Genomic DNA, 25,886 nt, shown 5'->3' with positions numbered 1-25,886 from the left:
TAATGATGAGGGATGCCAAGCTAAACTAAGCCTTGACACCAAACACATTGCATATGATCTAACAACAGACAGACAAATTGCCATTGCTTGTAGGCTAAGACGTTTTTCCTTATAGCCTACATGATACAAATCTATCCGTATTTTCCTAAATCTTCAAGAGTTCCTATCAAATTTCTTGTTCATTTCATTCCCAGTCCTCTAGAGGGAGTTTCATTGGAATGTTGAAAGGAGGGGCTATTCTCATACATCCGCGGACAGATGTTACAACGAGCAGGGAAAGCGGTGTCCGCCGATATAGAGCGCAATCCGAGGCTCATAACCGGGGCAAATTAACCCAATTCCGTTATTTTGTGATGAGAGACTGCAACGAACAAAAATAATACCACGTTTTTACGTGTTTTATTTGGACACATCTGTCCGCAGTTGGCGTCGTGCAGGGTCCGCCTCACGACGTGGAGCGAAGAGTTGACAACAGCCGGGAAACAGGCTGGAGGAGACACTGTGGAATATCCAGCGCCAGGAAGGGAGAGAGCGGACACGGGGCTGGATGTAACCGGATTTACCCTCCCCAGCGGTTCGCCATGGGGGAGACCAAAATTATCTATCATTTGGACGACCAGGAAACTCCGTACCTGGTCAAGTTGCCCATCGCTGCCGACAGGGTAACTCTTGCCGACTTCAAAAATGCCCTCAATAAACCCAACTATACATTTTTCTTCAAATCTATGGACGATGATTTCGGGTAAGACCATTGTGCAAAGTAACTTACTTTGCTGCTCTTCCATATAAATATGGGGCGTAGAAGTGGTGTATTTATCTTTCCTGTTATTGATACTGTTCGGTAGATACTGAGATTTTACATTATCGTACTCATTCTCTGCGCCCCGCCTCTCCTGTCAATGTCACTTGATAGCCTAGACTTTTAGAGCGCCTTTACGCATAGCTAAAATACAGTAAATAGCTTTCCCACCAGGGTTTTGAATAGGCTACAAATATGTAATCCGATCTGATCAAATGGGATAGATTGTAGTTTATTTCATATATCAAGAGCGTCCATTTTGGAAATGGAGGACCCCGGTTATTGGCATCACTGAGGATACTGGGTGGGGGGCAGTGGTGCGGTTGGAAGTCAGATTTTTTTTATGAGGGACGGAGTTGTTCCAAACCCTTGCTTTTCTGTTAATGCCACATAGGAAGTGTTTATGGTTTCCGAGGTCTCCCCTCCCACCCCCTAAAAAACACAGACTATGCTTTGGGGAGGCTAGAGGGAAAAACGGGTCAATCGACAGCTTTTAATGGTGAGTTACTAAAGCGCACGGCTTTGCGTTTTCTCGGAAGAGCGGCCGTCCGTTGTGATCATTTTCGAGCATAAAAAGGATTTTACAAAATAACGAAACTTTGTGCTTGGAATGTTCCTAAATTCGATAGTTTACAGGGCAACTCCATCATGCGCACGAGACAGTAGTCCTCGGTTGTCACTAGTTACCACAGCCACAAAGTCATAAACACCGCCTATTCTACAATTGATCTTCTTAAAATTTGATTGTAAACCTAACCTTAACCACAGTGCTAACCTTATGCCTAAGCCTAACCTTAATACTAAAAAGCAGATTTTTGTTTCCATTAAGTTTTAAGAATTTTGACTTTGACTGTGCCATCTAGTGGAAATCCGAGTTCTCCCCACACTCTGATTTACTGAGGGTATTGTCTGTGAGCTCCGAGACCAGATTGTGTTGAGGCACAGATCTGGGGAAGGGTAAACGTTTCTGCAGCATTGAAGGTCCCCAAGAACACAGTGGCCTCCATCATTCTTAAATGGAACTAAGTTTGGAACCACCAAGACTCTTCCAAGAGCTGACCACCTGGCCAAACGCCAAACTGAGCAATCGGGGGAGAAGGGTCTTGGTCAAGGAGGTGACCAAGAACCCAATGGTCACTCTGACAGAGCTCCAGAGTTCCTCTGTGGAGATGGAAGAATCTTCCAGAGGGACGACCATCTCTGCAGCACTTCACTAATCAGGCCTTTATGGTAGAGTGGCCAGACGGAAGCAACTCCTCAGTAAAAGGCACATGACAGCCCGCTTGGAGTTAGCCAAAAGGCACCTAAAGTACTCAGACCATGAGAAACAAGATTGAACTCTTTGGCCTGAAATGCCAAGCGTCACATCTGAAGGAAACCTGGAACCATTCCTACGATGAAGCATGGTGGTGGCAGCATCTTGCTGTGGGGATGTTTTTCAGTGACAGGGACTGGGAGACTAGTCAGGATTGAGGGAAAGATGAATGGAGCAAAGTACAGAGAGATCCTTGATGAAAACCTGCTCCCGAGCGCTCAGGACCTCTGACTGGGGCAAAGGTTTACCTTCAAACAGGACAATGACCCAAAGCACACAGCCTAGACAACGCAGGACTGGCTTCGGGACAAGTCTCTAAATGTCCTTGAGGGGCCCAGCCAGAGCTCGGACTTGAACCTGATCGAACATCTCTGGAGAGACCTGAAAATAGCTGTACAGTAATGCTCCCGATCCAACCTGACAGAGCTCGAGAGGATTTTTAGAGAATAATGTGAGAAACTCCCCAAATACAGGTGTGCCAAGCATGTAGCGTCATACCCAAGAAGACTCAAGGCTGTAATCGCTGCCAAAGGTGCTTCAGCAAAGTACTGAGCAAAGGGTCTGAATACTTATGTAAATATAATATTTCAGTTTTTTTATTTTTAGAAATTTGCTTTGTCATTATGGGGTATTGTGTGTAGATTGATGAGGGGGAAAAACTATTTGATCCATTTGAGAATAAGGCTGTAACATAACAAAATGTGGAAAAAGTCAAGGGGTCTGAATACTTTCTGAATGCACTGTATGTGTATATCAATTAGAGGTCGACCAATTAATCGGAATGGCAGATTAATTAGGGACGATTTCAAGTTTTCATAACAATCGGTAATCTGTATTTTTGGCCATCGATATGCCGAATTTTGAATTTAAATACATTATTTTTTATTTAATTTTTTATTTAAAAATAAAATATTTTTTTACACCTTTATTTAACTAGGCAAGTCAGATTAAGAACACATTCTTATTTTCAATGACGGCCTGGGAACGGAGGTTAACTGCCATGTTCAGGGGCAGAACAACAGATTTTTACCTTGTCACCTCGGGGATTAGTTTTTGCAACCTTCCGGTTACTAGTCCAACGCTCTATCCACCTGCCTTACATTGCACTCCACGAGGAGCCTGCATGGTAGGCTGACTACTTGTTATGCGAGGGCAGCAAGAAGCCAAGGTAAGTTGCTAGCTAGCATTAAACGTATCTTATAAAAAACTGTCAATCTTAACATAATCACTAGTTAACTACACATGGTTGATGATATTACTAGTTTATCTAACGTGTCCTGCGTTGCATATAATCGATGCGGTGCCTTTTAATTTCTCATCGAATCACAGCCAACTTCGACAAACGGGTAAAGATTTAAGAAGCACATTTGCGAAAAAAGCACTGTCGTTGCACCAATGTACCTAACCATAAACATCAATGCCTTTCTTTAAAATCAATACACAAGTATATATTTTTAAACCTGCATATTTAGTTAATATTGCCTGCTAAGATGAATTTGGGTCACATCTCTTGCGTTCCGTGCAAGCAGTCAGGGTATATACAGCAGTTTGGGCCGCCTGGCTCATTGCGAACATTTATTCCTAACAAAGGCCGTAATTAATTTGCCAGAATTGTACATAATTATGACAACATTGAAGGTTGTGCAATGTAACAGGAATATTTAGACTTAGGGATGCCACCCGTTAGATAAAATACGGAACGGTCCCGTATTTCACTGAAATAATAAACGTTTCGTTTTCGAAATGATAGTTTCCGGATTCGACCATATTAATTACCCAAGGCTCGTATTTCTGTGTGTTATTATGTTATAATTAAGTCTATGATTTGATATTTGATAGAGCAGTCTGACTGAGCAATGGTAGGCAGCAGGCTCGCAGGCTCGTAACCATTCATTCAAACAGCACCTTCGTGCGTTTGCCAGCAGCTCTTCGCAATTCTTCAAGCATTGTGCTGTTTATGACTTCAACCCCCGAGATTAGGCTGGTGTAATCGATGTGAAATAGCTAGCTAGTTAGTGGGTGCACGCTAATAGCGTTTCAAACGTCACTCGCTCTGAGACTTGGGAGTGGTTGTTCCCCTTGCTCTACATGGGTAACGCTGCTTCGAGGGTGGCTGTTGTTGATGTGTTCCTGGTTCAAGCCCAGGTAGGAGCGAGGAGAGGGACGGAAGCTATACTGTTACACTGGCAATACTGAAGTGCATATAAGAACATCCAATAGTCAAAGGTATATGAAATACAAATCGTATAGAGAGAAATAGTCCTATAATTCTTATAATAACTACAACCTAAAACTTCTTACCTAGGAATATTGAAGACTCATGTTAAAAGGAACCACCAGCTTTCATATGTTCTCATGTTCTGAGCAAGGAACTTAAACGTTCGCTTTTTTACATGGCACATATTGCACTTTTACTTTCTTCTCCAACACTTTGTTTTTGCATTATTTAAACCAAATCGAACATGTTTCATTATTTATTTGAGGCTAAATTGATAGTATTTATGTATTATATTAAGTTAAAATAAGTGTTCATTCAGTATTGTTGTAATTGTCATTATTACAAATAAATAAATAAAAATCGGCCGATTAATCGGTATCGGCCTTTGCTGGGCCTCCAATAATCGGTATCGGCGGTGAAAAAAAATCATAATCGGTTGACCTCTAATATCAATGTAACACCATGGAGGAGTAAAATAATAATGAAGTGGATGGCTCAGAAATAAAAATAATGCACATGTATATCAATGTAATACCATGGAGGAGTAAAATAACAATGAAGTGGATGGCTCAGAAATAAAAAATAATGCACTTGAATTATTATACTGGCATTAAAGAATTGCAGTTCCACATGTTTTTATTTATTTTTATTTCACCTTTATTTAACCAGGTAGGCTAGTTGAGAACAAGTTCTCATTTACAACTGCGACCTGGCCAAGATAAAGCATAGCAATTCGACACATACAACAACACAGAGATACACATGGAATAAACAAAACATACAGTCAATAATACAGTAGAACAAAAGAAAACAAAAAGTTTATATACAGTGAGTGCAAATGAGGTAAGTTAAGGCAATAAATAGGCCATGGTGGCGAAGTAATTACAATATAGCAGTTAAACACTGGAATGGTAGATGTGCAGAAGATGAATGTGCTAATAGAGATACTGGGGTGCAAAGGAGCAAGATAAATAAATAAATACAGTATGGGGATGAGGTAGGTAGATAGATGGGCTGTTTACAGGTGCAGTGATCTGTGAGCTGCTCTGTGGGAACATTGCTACTGCAACATGTTTACACAACCTTTTCACATGTGAGGAGAATAACACTATTTCACCCCCACATGTGAACTTACAATTCCACATTTGAAAGTTAGATTTTCACATGTCAATGTTTTTCACATGTGAACTTGTTTATTTCACAGGTCAAACTACAATTCACGTTTGAGGTGAAAACAACATGTTATTCTCCTCACATAAGAAAAGGTGGTGTTAACTCTATTTAATACATGTGAAAATATGGTTTCACGTTAAATTAAAGCTCAACATGTGAAAACAGCCATTTCACATTTGAAACCGCACATTTCAAGTTTTTTTTGTAAAGGCAGGTCCTGCTTCTGCTGCAGACCTGTAGCTGATCAGGCAGAATTATTTGATGTGTTATTCCTCCCTTCCTTGCAGTAATCACTGATCTTACGGGCTTGAGCGGATTGGTGGAAGCTATGGAGTGATATCCTTGCGCTCACCTATCCAATCGTTTTAGATTAGTGATTACTTCAAGGACTGAAGGATGCATTGGAGGATGGTATGTTAAATAAATACAAAAATGTATGTAAACAGAAGCCTGGTGTGGACCACTAGATCCTCACCATACCGCTCTAGACCCCCAACCAGGTACATCTATTTCTATAGTAGTGGATACTGTTTGTGTGTGTGTGTAGTGGAACAGAGTGCTCGCTCTCTCGCTCTGTCTCTCAGGAAGCTGACCTACTTTCCTCCCTTCTTCCTGTTTTATTTTCCTGTCTTCCCCTCTTCTCTGTCGACTTGAGACTATTTGCATATCAGATGTGTGCGCATGTACTGGGGAATAGGTTAGCTGTCTTTGTCTCTGTGTTTGTGTCTGGCCTCATGTGGATTTTTAATCGTCTCTCGGTCCTATTTGTGTTGTTTATGGCTGGGAAGAAAAAAGGATGCCGACTCTGAACCTCAGAGATTATTACCCTCCCTTCCCCCCTTTCACCTCTGTCCCTTCCCTCCTGCTCTCTTTTCCATCCTCCCTATTTTTCATAGCTCTTCCCTCCTCCCTCCCTCCATCCGTGTGTGTCCAGAGCAGCATCCGTCTTGTTTGTCCGTAGTAAATCTGATCAGGGAGTGCTTCACTGCTTTGCCACATCAGTGGAGTAGTCTGCACCTGCAGGCCTGGATAGATTAATCAGTCAAACAACCCATATCATGCTGTCCTGTGAGGCTCAGTTGGTAGAGCATGGCGCTTGCAAAGCCAGGATCGTATTTTCGATTCCTGCTGGGGCCACCCAATACAAAAAAGGATGCATGCACTTTTTTGGTCACTTTGGAACAAGGATGCATGCACTACTGTAGGTGTCTTTGGAAAACAGTTGCTATATTATTATTATGTTTTAACCAACTCACAGCACAGGCAAAGAGGTACACATTGGTAATAGCTAAAAACTGCTTGATTCAGAATGACAAACAATCATAATTGCAATGAGGTTACAACAAAACATTTTGGGGAGAGAGTCCATAAAGTGCTAATGTAATAAGCCACAAGTTCATGTGTACTCTTCTTGTCTTAGAATGCACGCCAATACATTACCTAATTTTAAGAAGTATGCTAGTGTTCATATTGACCACCCATGGGTTGTCAATGTGTCATTCACAGAATGACCCAGCAGAGTCGAGGTAAAAATGTATTGTAGATATTTTTTTTAACCAGTTAGGCCAGTTCAGAACAAGTTCTCATTTACAACTGCGACCTGGCCAAGATAAAGCAAAGCAGTGCGACACAAACAACAACACAGAGTTACACATGGAATAAACAAGCGTACAGTCAATAACACAATAGAAAAAAAAGGAAGTCTATATACAGTGCGTGCAAATGGTGTGAGGAGGTAAGGCAATAAATAGGCCATAGTATCACGTAATTACAAGGAAAGGCGGCCAAAGGAGGAATTGGCTTTGGGGGTGACCAGTGAGATATACCTGCTGGAGCGTGTGCTACTGGTGGGTGCTGCTATGGTGACGAGCGAGCTGAGACAAGTCGGGGCTTTACCCAGCAAAGACTTGTAGATGACCTGGAGCCAGTGGGTTTGACGACGAGTATGAAGCAAGGGCCAGCCAACAAGAGCGTACAGGTCGCAGTGGTGGGTAGTATATGGGGCTTTGGTGACAAAATGGATGGCACTATGATAGACTGCATCCAGTTTGCTGAGTAGAGTGTTGGAGGCTATTTTGTAAATGACATCGCTGAAGTCAAGGATCGGTAGGATGGTCAGTTTTACGAGGGTATGTTTGGCAGCATGAGTGAAGGAAGCTTTGTTTGCGAAATAGGAATCAGATTCTAGATGTCATTTTGGATAGGAGATGCTTAATGTGAGTCTGGAAGGAGAGTTTACAATCTAGCCAGACACCTAGGTATTTGTAGTTGTCCACATATTCTAGGTCAGAACCGTCCAGAGTAGTGATGCTGGTCGGGCGGGAGGATGCGGGCAGCAATCGGTTGAAGAGCATGCACTTAGTTTTACTAGCATTTAAAAGCAGTCGGAGGCTGGGGGGGCAAGATGTTGGCCGGGGTAGGGATAGCCAGGTGGAAAGCATGGCCAGCCGTGGAATAATGCTTATTGAAATTTTCGAATATCGTAGATCTATCGGTGGTGACAGTGTTTTTCCGATCCTCAGTGTAGTGGGCAGTTTGGAGGAGGTGTTCTTATTCTCCATGGACGTTAGTGTCCCAAAATGTTTTGGAATTAGTGCTACAGGAAGCAAATTTCTGTTTGAAAAAGCTAGCCTTAGCTTTCCTAACTGACTGAGTGTATTGGTTCCTGACTTCCCTGAAAGGATGCATATCGCGGAGGCTATTCGATGCTAATGCAGAACGCCACAGGATAGTTTTTGTGCTGGTAAAGGGCAGTCAAGTCTGGGGTGAACCAAGGGCTACATCTGTTCTTAGTTCTACATTTTTTGAATTGGGCATGCTTATTTAAGATGGTGAGGAATGCACTTTTAAAGAACAACCAGGCATCCTCTACTGACGGGATGATGTCAATATCCTTCCAGGATACTCGGGCCAGGTCGATTAGAAAGGCCTGAACAATGGTAAATCCTGTGCTGCTGCTGCATTAGTGCTCACTCAGTGCTAGAACAATGGTAAATCCTGTGCTGCTGGTGGATTAGTGCTCACTCGGTGCTAGAACAATGGTAAATCCTGTGCTGCTGGTGGATTAGTGCTCATTCGGTGCTAGAACAATGGTAAATCCTGTGCTGCTGGTGGATTAGTGCTCACTCAGTGCTAGAACAATGGTAAATCCTGTGCTGCTGGTGGATTAGTGCTCACTCAGTGCTAGAACAATGGTAAATCCTGTGCTGCTGGTGGATTAGTGCTCACTCAGTGCTAGAACAATGGTAAATCCTGTGCTGCTGGTGGATTAGTGCTCACTCAGTGCTAGAACAATGGTAAATCCTGTGCTGCTGGTGGATTAGTGCTCACTCGGTGCTAGAACAATGGTAAATCCTGTGCTGCTGGTGGATTAGTGCTCACTCAGTGCTAGAACAATGGTAAATCCTGTGCTGCTGGTGGATTAGTGCTCACTCGGTGCTAGAACAATGGTAAATCCTGTGCTGCTGGTGGATTAGTGCTCACTCGGTGCTAGAACAATGGTAAATCCTGTGCTGCTGGTGGATTAGTGCTCACTCGGTGCTAGAACAATGGTAAATCCTGTGCTGCTGGTGGATTAGTGCTCACTCGGTGCTAGAACAATGGTAAATCCTGTGCTGCTGGTGGATTAGTGCTCACTCCGTGCTAGAACAATGGTAAATCCTGTGCTGCTGGTGGATTAGTGCTCACTCAGTGCTAGAACAATGGTAAATCCTGTGCTGCTGGTGGATTAGTGCTCACTCGGTGCTAGAACAATGGTAAATCCTGTGCTGCTGGTGGATTAGTGCTCACTCAGTGCTAGAACAATGGTAAATCCTGTGCTGCTGGTGGATTAGTGCTCACTCAGTGCTAGAACAATGGTAAATCCTGTGCTGCTGGATTAGTGCTCACTCAGTGCTAGAACAATGGTAAATCCTGTGCTGCTGGTGGATTAGTGCTCACTCAGTGCTAGAACAATGGTAAATCCTGTGCTGCTGGTGAATTAGTGCTCGCTCAGTGCTAGAACAATGGTAAATCCTGTGCTGCTGCTGGATTAGTGCTCACTCAGTGCTAGAACAATGGTAAATCCTGTGCTGCTGGTGGATTAGTGCTCACTCGGTGCTAGAACAATGGTAAATCCTGTGCTGCTGGTGGATTAGTCCTCACTCAGTGCTAGAACAATGGTAAATCCTGTGCTGCTGGTGGATTAGTGCTCACTCAGTACTAGAACAATGGTAAATCCTGTGCTGCTGGATTAGTGCTCACTCAGTGCTAGAACAATGGTAAATCCTGTGCTGCTGGTGGATTAGTGCTCACTCGGTCCTAGAACAATGGTAAATCCTGTGCTGCTGGTGGATTAGTACTCACTCAGTGCTAGAACAATGGTAAATCCTGTGCTGCTGGTGGATTAGTGCTCACTTGGTGCTAGAACAATGGTAAATCCTGTGCTGCTGCTGGATTAGTGCTCACTCGGTCCTAGAACAATGGTAAATCCTGTGCTGCTGGTGGATTAGTGCTCACTCAGTGCTAGAACAATGGTAAATCCTGTGCTGCTGGTGGATTAGTGCTCACTCAGTGCTAGAACAATGGTAAATCCTGTGCTGCTGGATTAGTGCTCACTCAGTGCTAGAACAATGGTAAATCCTGTGCTGCTGGTGGATTAGTGCTCACTCAGTGCTAGAACAATGGTAAATCCTGTGCTGCTGGTGGATTAGTGCTCGCTCAGTGCTAGAACAATGGTAAATCCTGTGCTGCTGCTGGATTAGTGCTCACTCAGTGCTAGAACAATGGTAAATCCTGTGCTGCTGGTGGATTAGTGCTCACTCGGTGCTAGAACAATGGTAAATCCTGTGCTGCTGGTGGATTAGTGCTCACTCAGTGCTAGAACAATGGTAAATCCTGTGCTGCTGGTGGATTAGTGCTCACTCAGTGCTAGAACAATGGTAAATCCTGTGCTGCTGGATTAGTGCTCACTCAGTGCTAGAACAATGGTAAATCCTGTGCTGCTGGTGGATTAGTGCTCACTCGGTCCTAGAACAATGGTAAATCCTGTGCTGCTGGTGGATTAGTACTCACTCAGTGCTAGAACAATGGTAAATCCTGTGCTGCTGGTGGATTAGTGCTCACTTGGTGCTAGAACAATGGTAAATCCTGTGCTGCTGCTGGATTAGTGCTCACTCGGTCCTAGAACAATGGTAAATCCTGTGCTGCTGGTGGATTAGTGCTCACTCAGTGCTAGAACAATGGTAAATCCTGTGCTGCTGGTGGATTAGTGCTCACTCGGTGCTAGAACAATGGTAAATCCTGTGCTGCTGCTGGATTAGTGCTCACTCAGTGCTAGAACAATGGTAAATCCTGTGCTGCTGGATTAGTGCTCACTCAGTGCTAGAACAATGGTAAATCCTGTGCTGCTGGTGGATTAGTGCTCACTCAGTGCTAGAACAATGGTAAATCCTGTGCTGCTGGTAAATTAGTGCTCACTTGGTGCTAGAACAATGGTAAATCCTGTGCTGCTGCTGGATTAGTGCTCACTCGGTCCTAGAACAATGGTAAATCCTGTGCTGCTGGTGGATTAGTGCTCACTCAGTGCTAGAACAATGGTAAATCCTGTGCTGCTGGTGAATTAGTGCTCACTCGGTGCTAGAACAATGGTAAATCCTGTGCTGCTGCTGGATTAGTGCTCACTCAGTGCTAGAACAATGGTAAATCCTGTGCTGCTGGTGGATTAGTGCTCACTCGGTGCTAGAACAATGGTAAATCCTGTGCTGCTGGTGGATTAGTGCTCACTCAGTGCTAGAACAATGGTAAATCCTGTGCTGCTGGTGGATTAGTGCTCACTCAGTGCTAGAACAATGGTAAATCCTGTGCTGCTGGATTAGTGCTCACTCAGTGCTAGAACAATGGTAAATCCTGTGCTGCTGGTGGATTAGTGCTCACTCGGTCCTAGAACAATGGTAAATCCTGTGCTGCTGGTGGATTAGTGCTCACTCGGTGCTAGAACAATGGTAAATCCTGTGCTGCTGGTGGATTAGTGCTCACTCAGTGCTAGAACAATGGTAAATCCTGTGCTGCTGGTGGATTAGTGCTCACTCAGTGCTAGAACAATGGTAAATCCTGTGCTGCTGGTGGATTAGTGCTCACTCAGTGCTAGAACAATGGTAAATCCTGTGCTGCTGGTGGATTAGTGCTCGCTCAGTGCTAGAACAATGGTAAATCCTGTGCTGCTGGTGGATTAGTGCTCGCTCAGTGCTAGAACAATGGTAAATCCTGTGCTGCTGCTGGATTAGTGCTCACTCAGTGCTAGAACAATGGTAAATCCTGTGCTGCTGGTGGATTAGTGCTCACTCGGTGCTAGAACAATGGTAAATCCTGTGCTGCTGGTGGATTAGTGCTCACTCAGTGCTAGAACAATGGTAAATCCTGTGCTGCTGGTGGATTAGTGCTCACTCAGTGCTAGAACAATGGTAAATCCTGTGCTGCTGGATTAGTGCTCACTCAGTGCTAGAACAATGGTAAATCCTGTGCTGCTGGTGGATTAGTGCTCACTCGGTCCTAGAACAATGGTAAATCCTGTGCTGCTGGTGGATTAGTACTCACTCAGTGCTAGAACAATGGTAAATCCTGTGCTGCTGGTGGATTAGTGCTCACTTGGTGCTAGAACAATGGTAAATCCTGTGCTGCTGCTGGATTAGTGCTCACTCGGTCCTAGAACAATGGTAAATCCTGTGCTGCTGGTGGATTAGTGCTCACTCAGTGCTAGAACAATGGTAAATCCTGTGCTGCTGGTGGATTAGTGCTCACTCGGTGCTAGAACAATGGTAAATCCTGTGCTGCTGCTGGATTAGTGCTCACTCAGTGCTAGAACAATGGTAAATCCTGTGCTGCTGGATTAGTGCTCACTCAGTGCTAGAACAATGGTAAATCCTGTGCTGCTGGTGGATTAGTGCTCACTCAGTGCTAGAACAATGGTAAATCCTGTGCTGCTGGTGGATTAGTGCTCACTCGGTGCTAGAACAATGGTAAATCCTGTGCTGCTGCTGGATTAGTGCTCACTCAGTGCTAGAACAATGGTAAATCCTGTGCTGCTGGATTAGTGCTCACTCAGTGCTAGAACAATGGTAAATCCTGTGCTGCTGGTGGATTAGTGCTCACTCAGTGCTAGAACAATGGTAAATCCTGTGCTGCTGGTGGATTAGTGCTCGCTCGGTGCTAGAACAATGGTAAATCCTGTGCTGCTGGTGGATTAGTGCTCACTCAGTGCTAGAACAATGGTAAATCCTGTGCTGCTGGTGGATTAGTGCTCACTCGGTGCTAGAACAATGGTAAATCCTGTGCTGCTGGTGGATTAGTGCTCACTCAGTGCTAGAACAATGGTAAATCCTGTGCTGCTGGTGGATTAGTGCTCACTCAGTGCTAGAACAATGGTAAATCCTGTGCTGCTGGATTAGTGCTCACTCAGTGCTAGAACAATGGTAAATCCTGTGCTGCTGGTGGATTAGTGCTCACTCGGTCCTAGAACAATGGTAAATCCTGTGCTGCTGGTGGATTAGTACTCACTCAGTGCTAGAACAATGGTAAATCCTGTGCTGCTGGTAAATTAGTGCTCACTTGGTGCTAGAACAATGGTAAATCCTGTGCTGCTGCTGGATTAGTGCTCACTCGGTCCTAGAACAATGGTAAATCCTGTGCTGCTGGTGGATTAGTGCTCACTCAGTGCTAGAACAATGGTAAATCCTGTGCTGCTGGTGAATTAGTGCTCACTCGGTGCTAGAACAATGGTAAATCCTGTGCTGCTGCTGGATTAGTGCTCACTCAGTGCTAGAACAATGGTAAATCCTGTGCTGCTGGTGGATTAGTGCTCACTCGGTGCTAGAACAATGGTAAATCCTGTGCTGCTGGTGGATTAGTGCTCACTCAGTGCTAGAACAATGGTAAATCCTGTGCTGCTGGTGGATTAGTGCTCACTCAGTGCTAGAACAATGGTAAATCCTGTGCTGCTGGATTAGTGCTCACTCAGTGCTAGAACAATGGTAAATCCTGTGCTGCTGGTGGATTAGTGCTCACTCGGTCCTAGAACAATGGTAAATCCTGTGCTGCTGGTGGATTAGTACTCACTCAGTGCTAGAACAATGGTAAATCCTGTGCTGCTGGTAAATTAGTGCTCACTCGGTGCTAGAACAATGGTAAATCCTGTGCTGCTGCTGGATTAGTGCTCACTCGGTCCTAGAACAATGGTAAATCCTGTGCTGCTGGTGGATTAGTGCTCACTCAGTGCTAGAACAATGGTAAATCCTGTGCTGCTGGTGAATTAGTGCTCACTCGGTGCTAGAACAATGGTAAATCCTGTGCTGCTGCTGGATTAGTGCTCACTCAGTGCTAGAACAATGGTAAATCCTGTGCTGCTGGATTAGTGCTCACTCAGTGCTAGAACAATGGTAAATCCTGTGCTGCTGGTGGATTAGTGCTCACTCAGTGCTAGAACAATGGTAAATCCTGTGCTGCTGGTGGATTAGTGCTCGCTCAGTGCTAGAACAATGGTAAATCCTGTGCTGCTGGATTAGTGCTCACTCAGTGCTAGAACAATGGTAAATCCTGTGCTGCTGGTGGATTAGTGCTCACTCGGTCCTAGAACAATGGTAAATCCTGTGCTGCTGGTGGATTAGTACTCACTCAGTGCTAGAACAATGGTAAATCCTGTGCTGCTGGTGGATTAGTGCTCACTTGGTGCTAGAACAATGGTAAATCCTGTGCTGCTGCTGGATTAGTGCTCACTCGGTCCTAGAACAATGGTAAATCCTGTGCTGCTGGTGGATTAGTGCTCACTCAGTGCTAGAACAATGGTAAATCCTGTGCTGCTGGTGGATTAGTGCTCACTCGGTGCTAGAACAATGGTAAATCCTGTGCTGCTGCTGGATTAGTGCTCACTCAGTGCTAGAACAATGGTAAATCCTGTGCTGCTGGATTAGTGCTCACTCAGTGCTAGAACAATGGTAAATCCTGTGCTGCTGGTGGATTAGTGCTCACTCAGTGCTAGAACAATGGTAAATCCTGTGCTGCTGGTGGATTAGTGCTCACTCAGTGCTAGAACAATGGTAAATCCTGTGCTGCTGGATTAGTGCTCACTCAGTGCTAGAACAATGGTAAATCCTGTGCTGCTGGTGGATTAGTGCTCACTCGGTCCTAGAACAATGGTAAATCTTGTGCTGCTGGTGGATTAGTACTCACTCAGTGCTAGAACAATGGTAAATCCTGTGCTGCTGGTAAATTAGTGCTCACTTGGTGCTAGAACAATGGTAAATCCTGTGCTGCTGCTGGATTAGTGCTCACTCGGTCCTAGAACAATGGTAAATCCTGTGCTGCTGGTGGATTAGTGCTCACTCAGTGCTAGAACAATGGTAAATCCTGTGCTGCTGGTGAATTAGTGCTCACTCGGTGCTAGAACAATGGTAAATCCTGTGCTGCTGCTGGATTAGTGCTCACTCAGTGCTAGAACAATGGTAAATCCTGTGCTGCTGGATTAGTGCTCACTCAGTGCTAGAACAATGGTAAATCCTGTGCTGCTGGTGGATTAGTGCTCACTCAGTGCTAGAACAATGGTAAATCCTGTGCTGCTGGTGGATTAGTGCTCGCTCAGTGCTAGAACAATGGTAAATCCTGTGCTGCTGGTATATTAGTGCTCACTCAGTGCTAGAACAATGGTAAATCCTGTGCTGCTGGTGGATTAGTGCTCACTCGGTCCTAGAACAATGGTAAATCCTGTGCTGCTGGTGGATTAGTACTCACTCAGTGCTAGAACAATGGTAAATCCTGTGCTGCTGGTGGATTAGTGCTCACTTGGTGCTAGAACAATGGTAAATCCTGTGCTGCTGCTGGATTAGTGCTCACTCGGTCCTAGAACAATGGTAAATCCTGTGCTGCTGGTGGATTAGTGCTCACTCAGTGCTAGAACAATGGTAAATCCTGTGCTGCTGGTGGATTAGTGCTCACTCAGTGCTAGAACAATGGTAAATCCTGTGCTGCTGCTGGATTAGTGCTCACTCAGTGCTAGAACAATGGTAAATCCTGTGCTGCTGGATTAGTGCTCACTCAGTGCTAGAACAATGTTAAATCCTGTGCTGCTGCTGGATTAGTGCTCACTCAGTGCTAGAACAATGGTAAATCCTGTGCTGCTGGATTAGTGCTCACTCAGTGCTAGAACAATGGTAAATCCTGTGCTGCTGGATTAGTGCTCACTCAGTGCTAGAACAATGGTAAATCCTGTGCTGCTGGTGGATTAGTGCTCACTCAGTGCTAGAACAATGGTAAATCCTGTGCTGCTGGTGCTTCTGACCTCTTTTACAACTACATGGAGACCGTAAACCTCCCGGCTTGGCAGTGGGTTCAGAGGCTGAGTCAATGTCAATCACCACCACACTATGGAGAGTTAATATCCCTCACCGCTGCTGCTGTTAACTTGGAATCCCATGGACACACACATTAACGCACAGTTTGCTGTTCTGTTCTTATTCTGGAAATAGGAGAAAGGGAGCGAGTGAGTGTCAAAAAAGGTAGCATGAGATAGAGAGGAGAATATAGACCAGAGATAGAGGGGGAGAAACTGAGGGAGGGAGAATGAGATCACAGCTTGCTCAGGCCCGGGGGTCTCAGAGTAGTGAGTAAAAAGATTTCGGATGGGGGATAATCAGTTCTTAAGCATTTCATTTGCCTGTCCTGTGTGACTTAGGTAGCAGTCTGTGTGTGTATCCATTTGTATATCGAAAACCCTGCTGAGGCACTTTGGAGTTAATTAAAACACAACATTTCATGTCATTGTGTGGCCTCACAGCCCAAATAAGTTCTTCACAGTGTTCAATTAACAGACACATCTCAACATCAGTTGTTCAGAGGAGACTGTGTGAATCAGGCCTTCATGGTCGAATTGCTGAAAAGAAACCACTATTAAAGGACACCAATAAGAAGAAGAGACTTGCTTGGGCCAAGAAACACGAGCAATGGACATTGAGATTTTTGGTTACAACCGCCGTGTCTTTGTGAGATGCAGAGTAGGTGAATGGATGGTCTCCATATGTGTGGTTCCCACTGTGAAGCATGGAGGAGGTGGTGTGGGAGTGCTTTCTGGTGATACTGTCTGTGATTTATTTAGAATTCAAGGCACGCTTAACCAGCATGTCTACCACAGCATTCTGCAGCGATACGCCATACCATCTGGTTTGCGATTAGTGGGACTATCATTTCGTTTTTCAACAGGACAATGACCCAACACACCTCCAGGCTGTATAAGGGCTATTTTACCAAGAAGGAGAGTGATGGAGTGCTGCATCAGATGACCTGGCCTCCACAATCACCCGACCTCAACCCAATTGAGGTGGTTTGGGATGAATTGGACCGCAGAGTGAAGGAAAAGCAGCCAACAAGTGCTCAGTATATGTGGGAACTCCTTCAAGACTGTTGAAAAAGCATTCCAGGTGAAGCTGGTTGAGAGAATACCGAGAGTGTGCAAAGCTGTCATCAAGGCGAAAGGTGGCTACTTTGAAGAATCTAAAATATATTTTGATTTGTTCAACACTTTTTTTGCTTACTACATGATTCCATATGTGTTATTTCATAGTTTGATGTCTTCACTATTATTCTATATTGTATAAAATAGCAAAAATATAGAAAAACCCTTGAATGAGTAGGTGTGTCCAAACTTTTGACTGGTACTTATCGCTCTATATCTCTCTATCTATCGCTCTATCTCTCTCTCTATCTCTATCTATCTATCGCAGGTCTATGATTTTAAAATTCTCCCTCTCTTTCTGTAGGACAGTGTGGTGGACTGTCAGCTCTCAGACTTTCGTGAGGACACTGTAGAAGCTGTCCCCACGGTGACAAGGATAGGCAGAGACTGGACAACATGCTGATGCTGAAGAAAGGGCTGAGGGGCAATCACACCCTCACAGGACACACCTTCACTGCCCAAGTGAGCACAATACAATAAGCCAGGGTAACAGAACACACACACAGGACAGGACAGAAAGTTGAACATTGACTGGCAGAGAATCAACATTTGGCTATCCTTGACCAAGATCTGTTTATCCTATTGTATGAATGTTGTCATGCCATGTTCCCATCGAAGTTGGCTATACATAGGAGTTGGCTATATGGCACCATCTGATAGTTGGCTAAATGGCACCATCTGATAGTTGGCTAAATGGCACCATCTGATAGTTGGCTAAATGGCACCATCTGATAGTTGGCTAAATGGCACCATCTGATAGTTGGCTAAATGGCACCATCTGATAGTTGGCTATATGGCACCACACTAACATTTGGCTGATAGTCAGAACAGAAAGAGTGAAACTTCAATGTACTGGAGGACTACTCTAGAAATTGTTGGCGTTGTTACAGGATAGATAGAAAGGAGAATAGGATGTGGTTTGTTTGAGTAGCACCTGAATGCGAGGGCAAGGGGTTATGCATAGCAGAGGACCGAAATTGTTTTAGGTTGAGGCACTCCAGGTAGTATTTTTTTATTTCACCTTTATTTAACCAGGTAGGCTAGTTGAGAACAAGTTCTCATTTACAACTGCGACCTGGCCAAGATAAAGCATAGCAATTTGACACATACAACAACACAGAGTTACACATGGAATAAACAAAACATACAGTCCTATTTGGTGCAAGATCTCACCTCGTGGAGTTGCAATGATCATGAGAACGGTGAGGAATCAGCCCAGAACTATACGGGAGGATCTTGTCAATGATCTCAAGGCAGCTGGGACCACAGTCACCAAGAAAACAATTGGTAACACACTACGCCATGAAGGACTGAAATCCTGCAGCGCCCGCAAGGTCCCCCTGCTCAAGAAAGCACATATACATGCCAGTCTGAATGCTGCCAATGAACATCTGAATGATTCAGAGGACAACTGGGTGAAAGTGTTGTGGTCAGATGAGACCAAAATGTAGCTCTTTGGCATCAACTCAACTCGCCGTGTTTGGAGGAGGAGGAATGCTGCCTATGACCCCAAGAACAACATCCCCACCGTCAAACATGGAGGTGGAAACATTATGCTTTGGGGGTGTTTTTCTGCTAAGGGGACAGGCCAACTTCACCGCATCAAAGGGACGATGGACGGGGCCATGTACCGTCAAATCTTGGGTTAGAACCTCTTTCCCTCAGCCAGGGCATTGAAAATGGGTCGTGGATGGGTATTCCATTATGACAATGACCCAAAACACACGGCCAAGGCAACAAAGGAGTGGCTCAAGAAGAAGCACATTAAGGTCCTGGAGTGGCCTAGCCAGTCTCCAGACCTTAATCCCATAGAAAATCTGTGGGGCTGCTGAAGGTTCGAGTTGCCAAACGTCAGCCTCGAAACCTTAATGACTTGGAGAAGATCTGCAAAGAGGAGTAGGACAAAATCCCTCCTGAGATGTGTGCAAACCTGGTGGCCAACTACAAGAAACGTCTGACCTCTGTGATTGCCAACAAGGGTTTTGCCACCAAGTACTAAGTCATGTTTTGCAGAGGGGTCAAACACTTATTTCCCTCATTAAAATGCAAATCAATTTATAACATTTTTTAGGAATAAATCTCTCTCTACTACAGGAGCTGGGTCATGTCAGAGGTCTGACTGTGAAGCAGACTGAGAACCTGAGGAAGGCATCCCACGAGCAGATGGCTCAGTATATCCAAACACACGATGCAAATATTAAAGATTATACTCCATATTGATGTTGAATAAAATAGATTGACCACCGTGCTCACACTGGTTTAGGGAAGTTATAGAAATACATTATGCTTGATGCCATGCCAACTGATGCCTGTCCCCCTCCCCCACCCTTTAGGTCTAAGATGCTGCCCAGCGTCACTCCCCAGCCAGATCAATTTTGATGACAATATCCCTGAGATGAATATTGTATATACTGTAACGTTATGGCTATGATGGAGATAACTTGTACCTTTTTTTTTACAGATTTGAATGAGACAATGTATTCCCCTAACCTTATTCTTTCAATAAAGTTCATATTTTATTAATATTATAGTACTTGTTTGTCTTTCTTTGTCAAATGTAAGACTAAATGCTATTTGTAATTCATTTTGGTGCAGATTTTTGTTTAATATACTATCCAGATAAAGTGTCTGATCAAGGAACATTACATAGAAAATGCGATTGCTCACTAAAACAGCTGTAACGTGTTCACAGTAAAAGTATTTATATTCTGATTGCAGATGTTCAATCATTACAAAACAAGGAAGACTCAATAAGGTTTTCTCTATCTTCATTAGAAAGTTGTGTAAATGGCAGTTGTTTGGGAAAAAAAGTATTGATTTTCGTATAAGATACATATTTTCACAGGTGTTATTTCTTGACTGATTACAATTTTATTGATGGGGATGTCATATCATTTGAAAGGGCTGTTTCTCAGCTTTCAAATTATGTATCATGTTTTCATATATGGTTTTACACCAACAAATGATGCACGCAGAGCTCATTAATGCACGCAGGGCTCATGATCCAGCAAGAAATGGATCATTTCGCTCAGGCTGTCACACTCTGTCACATTGGCCGCTGTCTCCAAACTTTCTGCTTTAGTTGAGTCGTTATCCACTTTAGAAGTAAGCAGTGCAAGATATTCATTTATCGGATATAATTGCAAGTCGAGGGCAGAGGTAATTTCCTGATAGTAGCGGCCAACTCTTTCTGTTGTCGACATAACTGTGAATGGACAGATTATGCTACCTGCTGGAGTGAAATAGAGCTACTGTGTTGCTCCTTGTAATACAGTGAATGTCCCACACCTTAATATGGTGTTATATGTTGACAATTATTTGAAAATGTGTCAGTTGACTCATAGTTATGTTGCATGCCACCGGAACCGGAAGTTCTGTTTTCAATACCTTTCAATATGAGACCTTGCGAGGATAATGTCACTGAAAAAGTCTCAGTGCCATTATCCTCGCAAGGTGAGGTATTGAAAATAGGTGTTAATAATTTTGACTCCTTCCGTTTTGATAGGAAAAATATTTATATTACTTGGTAAACAAAGTCTCTTTCTCTGAGCAATTGTATTAGTATAAAATAATAGAATTTACCAATATAGCTCAGTATTTGAATAGTTAATTTTATACATTCCTTTTTGCTCATCTTTAACAAATGTGTCAATAATTTTGGAGCCCACTGTATACACTCACCGGCCAGTTTATTAAGTAAACCCATCTAGTATTGGGTTGAACCCCCCTTTGACTCCAGAACAGTCTGAATTCTTCTGGGCATTCTTCAAGGTGTCGGAAACATTCCACAGCCCGTTCCATTTCATCCCAAAGATGCTCTATTGGGTTTGAGGTCTGGGGACTGCGTAGGCTACTCAAGAAAACTGAACTCTTTGTCATGTACTGATGATAGGTTGTGGAACCCGGGGTGGTCGTCTCCTGCAGATATTTCTGAGATATTGGATCTGGCGCGCCTGGCACCGACGATCATGCCACGCTCAAAGTTGCTTAGGTCACTCGTTTTGCCCATTTGTAACGTTCAATTGAACAGTAACTGAATGCCTCAACGCCTGTCTGCCTGCTTTATATAGCAAGCCACGGCCACGTGACTCACTCTCTGTAGGAGTGAACCATTTTCGTGAACGGGGTTGTGTACCTAATAAACTGGCCACTGAGTGTATATATACCCACGTTATTGAGGTTGCCTTTAATGTTGTGATGTGTGTAACCCGGTGGATTTTGACTCCCTCCTTTCTCCCCTCAGGGTGGTGAAGGAGGAGATCTCAGACGACAATGCTAAACTTCCCTGTTTCAACGGCCGGGTCGTGTCATGGGTGAGCAACGGTTCTTCATGTTTATCACCGTCATCACCTGTGCCCTCTCTCAATTCCACTGCAGTTCAGTGTTTCTCTCTCTCTCTCTCTCTTTCTCTCTCTCTCTCTCTCTCTCTCTCTCTCTCTCTCTCATTTCAACCACAGCCCAGTTTTTTGTTCTCTCTCCATCTGTCTCTCAGTCTCTCTTTCTCCCTCTCTCTCTGTGTATATCTGTATGACCCCTCTGTATGCAGACGTCCCTCATCAGGAGGTCGAGAAGAGGCCTGTGTATGTTAACACTCCTAACACTTTTGAAATGCATCACACCGTGGTGTTACTGTATGTAAAAGTTACATGACGGTATAACTCACAATTATTATCAGAATTGAGCTGTAAAACACTGCTTGCGTGTGTGTCTACGTCACGTATGTGTGTGTGTGTGAGTGTGTGTGTGTGTGTGACTGTTTACTAGCTAGTCAACAGCTAACAAACTTGTTTAATTGGGTTTTGGTGGGATCTGTTTTGGCTTCAGATGGTTCACTCATTTGGGAGCTGTGTCGGTGTGTCTGTTCTGCTGTGTGTTGGCAACTGTGTGTGATGATGCTTTTGTGTGTGCATTTGAGAGCTGTGTGTGTAGTTGGTTGGTTTTTGTCATTCATTTGTGTACTCTCGGTTGTGCTCTAGAAACCAAAGTCCATCGCTGTCTGATAGGTGAGATGGAATGACTCAGCCAAGACCAGCTACAGTGCATTCAGAAAGTATTCAGACCTCTTGACTTTTTCCTCATTTTGTTATGTTACAGCCTTATTCTAAAATGGATTAAATACATTTTTCCCCCCTCAGCAATCTATACACAATACCCCATAATGACAAATCAAAAACAGGTTTTTCTAAATGTTTGCAAATGTATTAAAAATATTTACAGGCTGGTAACTAACTTATCCTCTGCAACAGAAGTACATTTGAGTCTTCCATTCCTGTGGCGGTCCTCATGAGAGCCAGTTTCTTCATAGCGCTTAATGGTTTTTGCGACTGCACTTGAAGAAACTTTCAAAGTTCTTGAAATGTTCCGTATTGACTGACCTTCATGTCTTAAAGTAATGTACTGTCATTTCTCTTTGCTTATTTGAGCTGTTCTTGCCATAATATGGACTTGGTCTTTTACCAAATAGGGCTATCTCCTGTATATCACCCCTACCTTGTCACAACACAACTGTTTGGCTCAAATGCATTAAGGAAAGAAATTCCACAAATGAACTTTTAACAAGGCACACCTGTTAATTGAAATGCATTCCAGGTGACTACCTCATGAAGCTGGTTGAGAGAATGCAAAGAGTGTGCAAAGCAGTTATCAAGACAAAGGGTGGCTACTTTGAAGATATCAGCAAATTCTAAAAACCTGTGTTTGCTTTGTCATTATGGGGTAGTGTGTAGATTGATGGGAGAGAAAAAAAACATTTAATCAAATGTCAAGTGCTCTGCACTGTAACCTAGGCAGGCTGGGCTGAAACTCAAGGAATATGATTTCAAGAGAACACTTATGTAGAAAGAACGAGACTAGCTAAATTATTTATAAACTGCTAGAATGTATCTACTCCTCTCACATTCATGAGCTAACATACAGTGCAGTCGGGAAGAATTCAGACCGCTTGACTTTTTCCAATTATTTTTTACATTACAGCCTTATTCTAAAATGGATTAAATATTTGTCTCTCAAATCTACACACAATACCCCATTATGACAAAGCGAAAAGTTTTAGCATTTTTTGCAAATGTATTAAAAACAGAAATATCTTATTTACATAAGTATTCAGACCCTTTGCTATGAGACTCGAAATTGAGCTCAGATGCATCCTGTTTCCATTGATCATCCTTGATGTTTCCACAACTTGACTTGATTGGACATGATTTGAAAAGGCACACACTTGTCTATATAAGGTAACACAGTTGACAGTGCATGTCAGAGCAAAAACCAAGCCATGAGGTCGAAGGAATTTTCCGTAGAGCTCCAAGACAGGATTGTGTCAAAGCACAAAAAATTCTGCAGCATTGAAGGTCCCCAAGAACACAGTGGCCTCCATAATTCGTAAATGGAAGAAGTTTGGAACTACCAAGACTCTTCCTAGAGCTGGCCGCCCGGCCAAACTGAGCAATCGGGGGAGACGGGCCTGATGGCAACTCTGACAGAGCTCCAGAGTTCCTCTGTGGAGATGGGAGATCTTTCCAGAAGGACAACCATCTCTGCAGCACTCCACCAATCAGGCCTTTATGGTAGCGTGGCCAGACAGAAGACACTCCTCAGTAAAAGGCACATGGCAGCCCACTTGGAGATTGCCAAAAAATCACCTAAAGGACTCTCAGACCATTAGAAACAAGATTATCTGGTCTGATGAAACCAAGATGGAACTCTTTGGCCTGAATGCCAAGCATCACGTCTGGAGGAAAACTGACACCATCACTACGGTGAAGCATGGTGGTGGCAGCATCATGCTGTGGAGATGTTTTTCAGTGGCAGGGACTGGTTGACTAGTCAGGATCGAGGCAAAGATGAACGGAGTATAATACAGAGAGATCCTTGATGAAAATCTGCTCCAGAGTGCTCAGGACCTCAGACTGGGGCGAAGGTTCACCTTGCAACAGGACAAAAACCCTAAGCACACGGCCAAGACAATGCAGGACTGGCTTCGGGACAAGTCTTTGAATGTCCTTGACTGGCCCAGCCATAGCTCGGACTTGAACCTGATCGAACATTTCTGGAGAGACCTGAAAATAGCTGTGCAGCAACGTTCCCTGTCCAACCTGACAGAGCTTGTAGCGTCATACTCAAGAAGACTCATGGCTGTAATCACTGTCAAAAGTGCTTCAACAAAGTACTGAGTAGAGGGTCTGAATAGTTGTTATATTTCAGTTTTTTTATTTTTACAAATCATCAAAAATCTATAAAAAACAGATTTTGTCATTATGGGGTAGATTGATGAGGTAAAAACATTTTTTTATCAATTTTAGAACAAGGCTGTAACGTTACAAAATGTGAAAAAAGTGAATGGGTCGGAATACTTTCCGAATGCACTGTATATACAAAAGTATTAGTTCCTTCAAATTAGTGGATTCGGCTATTTCAGCCACACCCATTGCTGACAGGTGTATAAAATTGAGTACACAGGCATGCAATCTCCATAGACAAACATTGGCAGTAGAACGGCCTTACTGAAGAGCTCTGTGACTTTCAACGTGGCACCGTCATAGAATGCCACCTTTCCAACAAATCAGTTCGTAAAATTTCTACCCTACTAGAGCTGCCCCGGTCAATGTAAGTGCTGTAATTGTGAAGTGGAAGCGTTTAGGAGCAACAACAGCTCAGCCACAAAATGGTAGACCACACAAGCTCACAGGATGGGACCGCCAAGTGCTGAAGCACATAGCTCATAAAAATAATTGTGTGTGCTTAGTTACAACACTCACTACAGAGTTCCAAACTGCCTCTGGAAACAACGTCGGCACCAGAACTGTTTGTCTGGATCTTCATGAAATGGGTTTCCATGGCCGAGCAGCCGCACACAAGCCTAAGATCACCATGCACAATGCCAAGCGTCGGCTGGAGTGGTTTAAAGCTCGCCGCAGTTGGACTCTAGAGTAGTGTAAATGTGTTTTCTGAAGTGATGAATCACAGTTCAACATCTGTCAGTCAGTCGGACGAATCTGGCTTTGGTGGATGCCAGGAGAACGCTACCTGCCCCAATGCATAATGCCAAATATAAAGTTTGTTGTAGGAGGAATAATGGTCTGGGGCTGTTTTTCATGGTTCAGGCTAGGCCCCTTAGTTCCAGTGAAGGGAAATCTTAACGCTACAGCATACAATGACATTTTAGACGATTCTGTGCTTTCAACTTTGTGGCAACAGTGGGGAAGGCCCTTTCCTGTTTCAGCATGCCAATGCCTCCTTGCTCAAAGCGAGGTCCATACAAAAATGGTTTGTCGAGATCGGTGTGGAAGAAGTTGGCTGGCCTGCACAGAGCCTTCAACCCCATCGAACACCTTTGGGATGAGTTGGAACACCGATTGAGAGCTAGGCCTAATTGCCCAACATCAGTGCCCGACCTCACTAATTCTCTTGTGGCTGAACGGAAGCAAGTCCCTGCAGCAATGTTCCAACATCTAATGGAAAGCCTTCCCAGAAGAGTGGAGGCTATTATAGCAGTAAGGGGGGGGGGGCAACTCCATATTAATGCCCATGATTTTTGGATTGAGATGTTCGACGAGCAGGTGTCCACATACTTTTGGTCATGTAGTGTATTTGGCCTGGTCTACTGACTCCTTCCCTCTTTCTGCACTCTGCCTTTCCCCTGCCCCGGGGTGAAGTTTCCCCTAGGTACAGATCTAGAATCCGTTTGCCCTCCCCCAATCATAACCTTAACCATTAGTCGGAAAAATGCAAAACTGACGCAAGATCAGCGGCAGTGCTCTCAGGCTGAATTTTTGATCGAGCTCTGGTCATGACAATCACTGAGCTGGCTAGACTCCCTATTCACGACTGAACACTGTATTTTGGGTGTGTGGTTGGACCTCATTAGCTCCCCTTGTTGGCCATAAGAGAGAAGTGCAGATGCCACTCC

General features: G+C 44.0%; 1 protein-coding gene across 3 annotated transcripts in view; it reads left to right on the top strand.

Annotated features, from left to right (window-relative positions):
- The first annotated feature begins 232 nt into the window (after window positions 1-232).
- Window positions 233-25,886, top strand: part of LOC115205843 (segment polarity protein dishevelled homolog DVL-3) — a 52,683-nt gene continuing 27,029 nt past the window's right edge. For 2 of the 3 annotated variants that reach the window (XM_029772212.1, XM_029772211.1), the window contains exons 1-2: window positions 233-742; window positions 21,225-21,294. In XM_029772212.1, coding sequence (XP_029628072.1) covers window positions 582-742; window positions 21,225-21,294 — 231 coding nt within the window. In that variant the 5' untranslated portion in view covers window positions 233-581. Of the gene's footprint in view, window positions 743-1,164; window positions 1,299-21,224; window positions 21,295-25,886 lie in introns of those variants that run through there. The other variant, XM_029772213.1, reaches the window with a different exon arrangement.

This window comes from Salmo trutta, chromosome 13, assembly GCF_901001165.1.
Source record: "Salmo trutta chromosome 13, fSalTru1.1, whole genome shotgun sequence".
In the NCBI taxonomy this organism is placed as follows: Eukaryota; Metazoa; Chordata; class Actinopteri; order Salmoniformes; family Salmonidae; genus Salmo; species Salmo trutta.
This window is presented reverse-complemented; position numbering and strand designations above follow the sequence as displayed.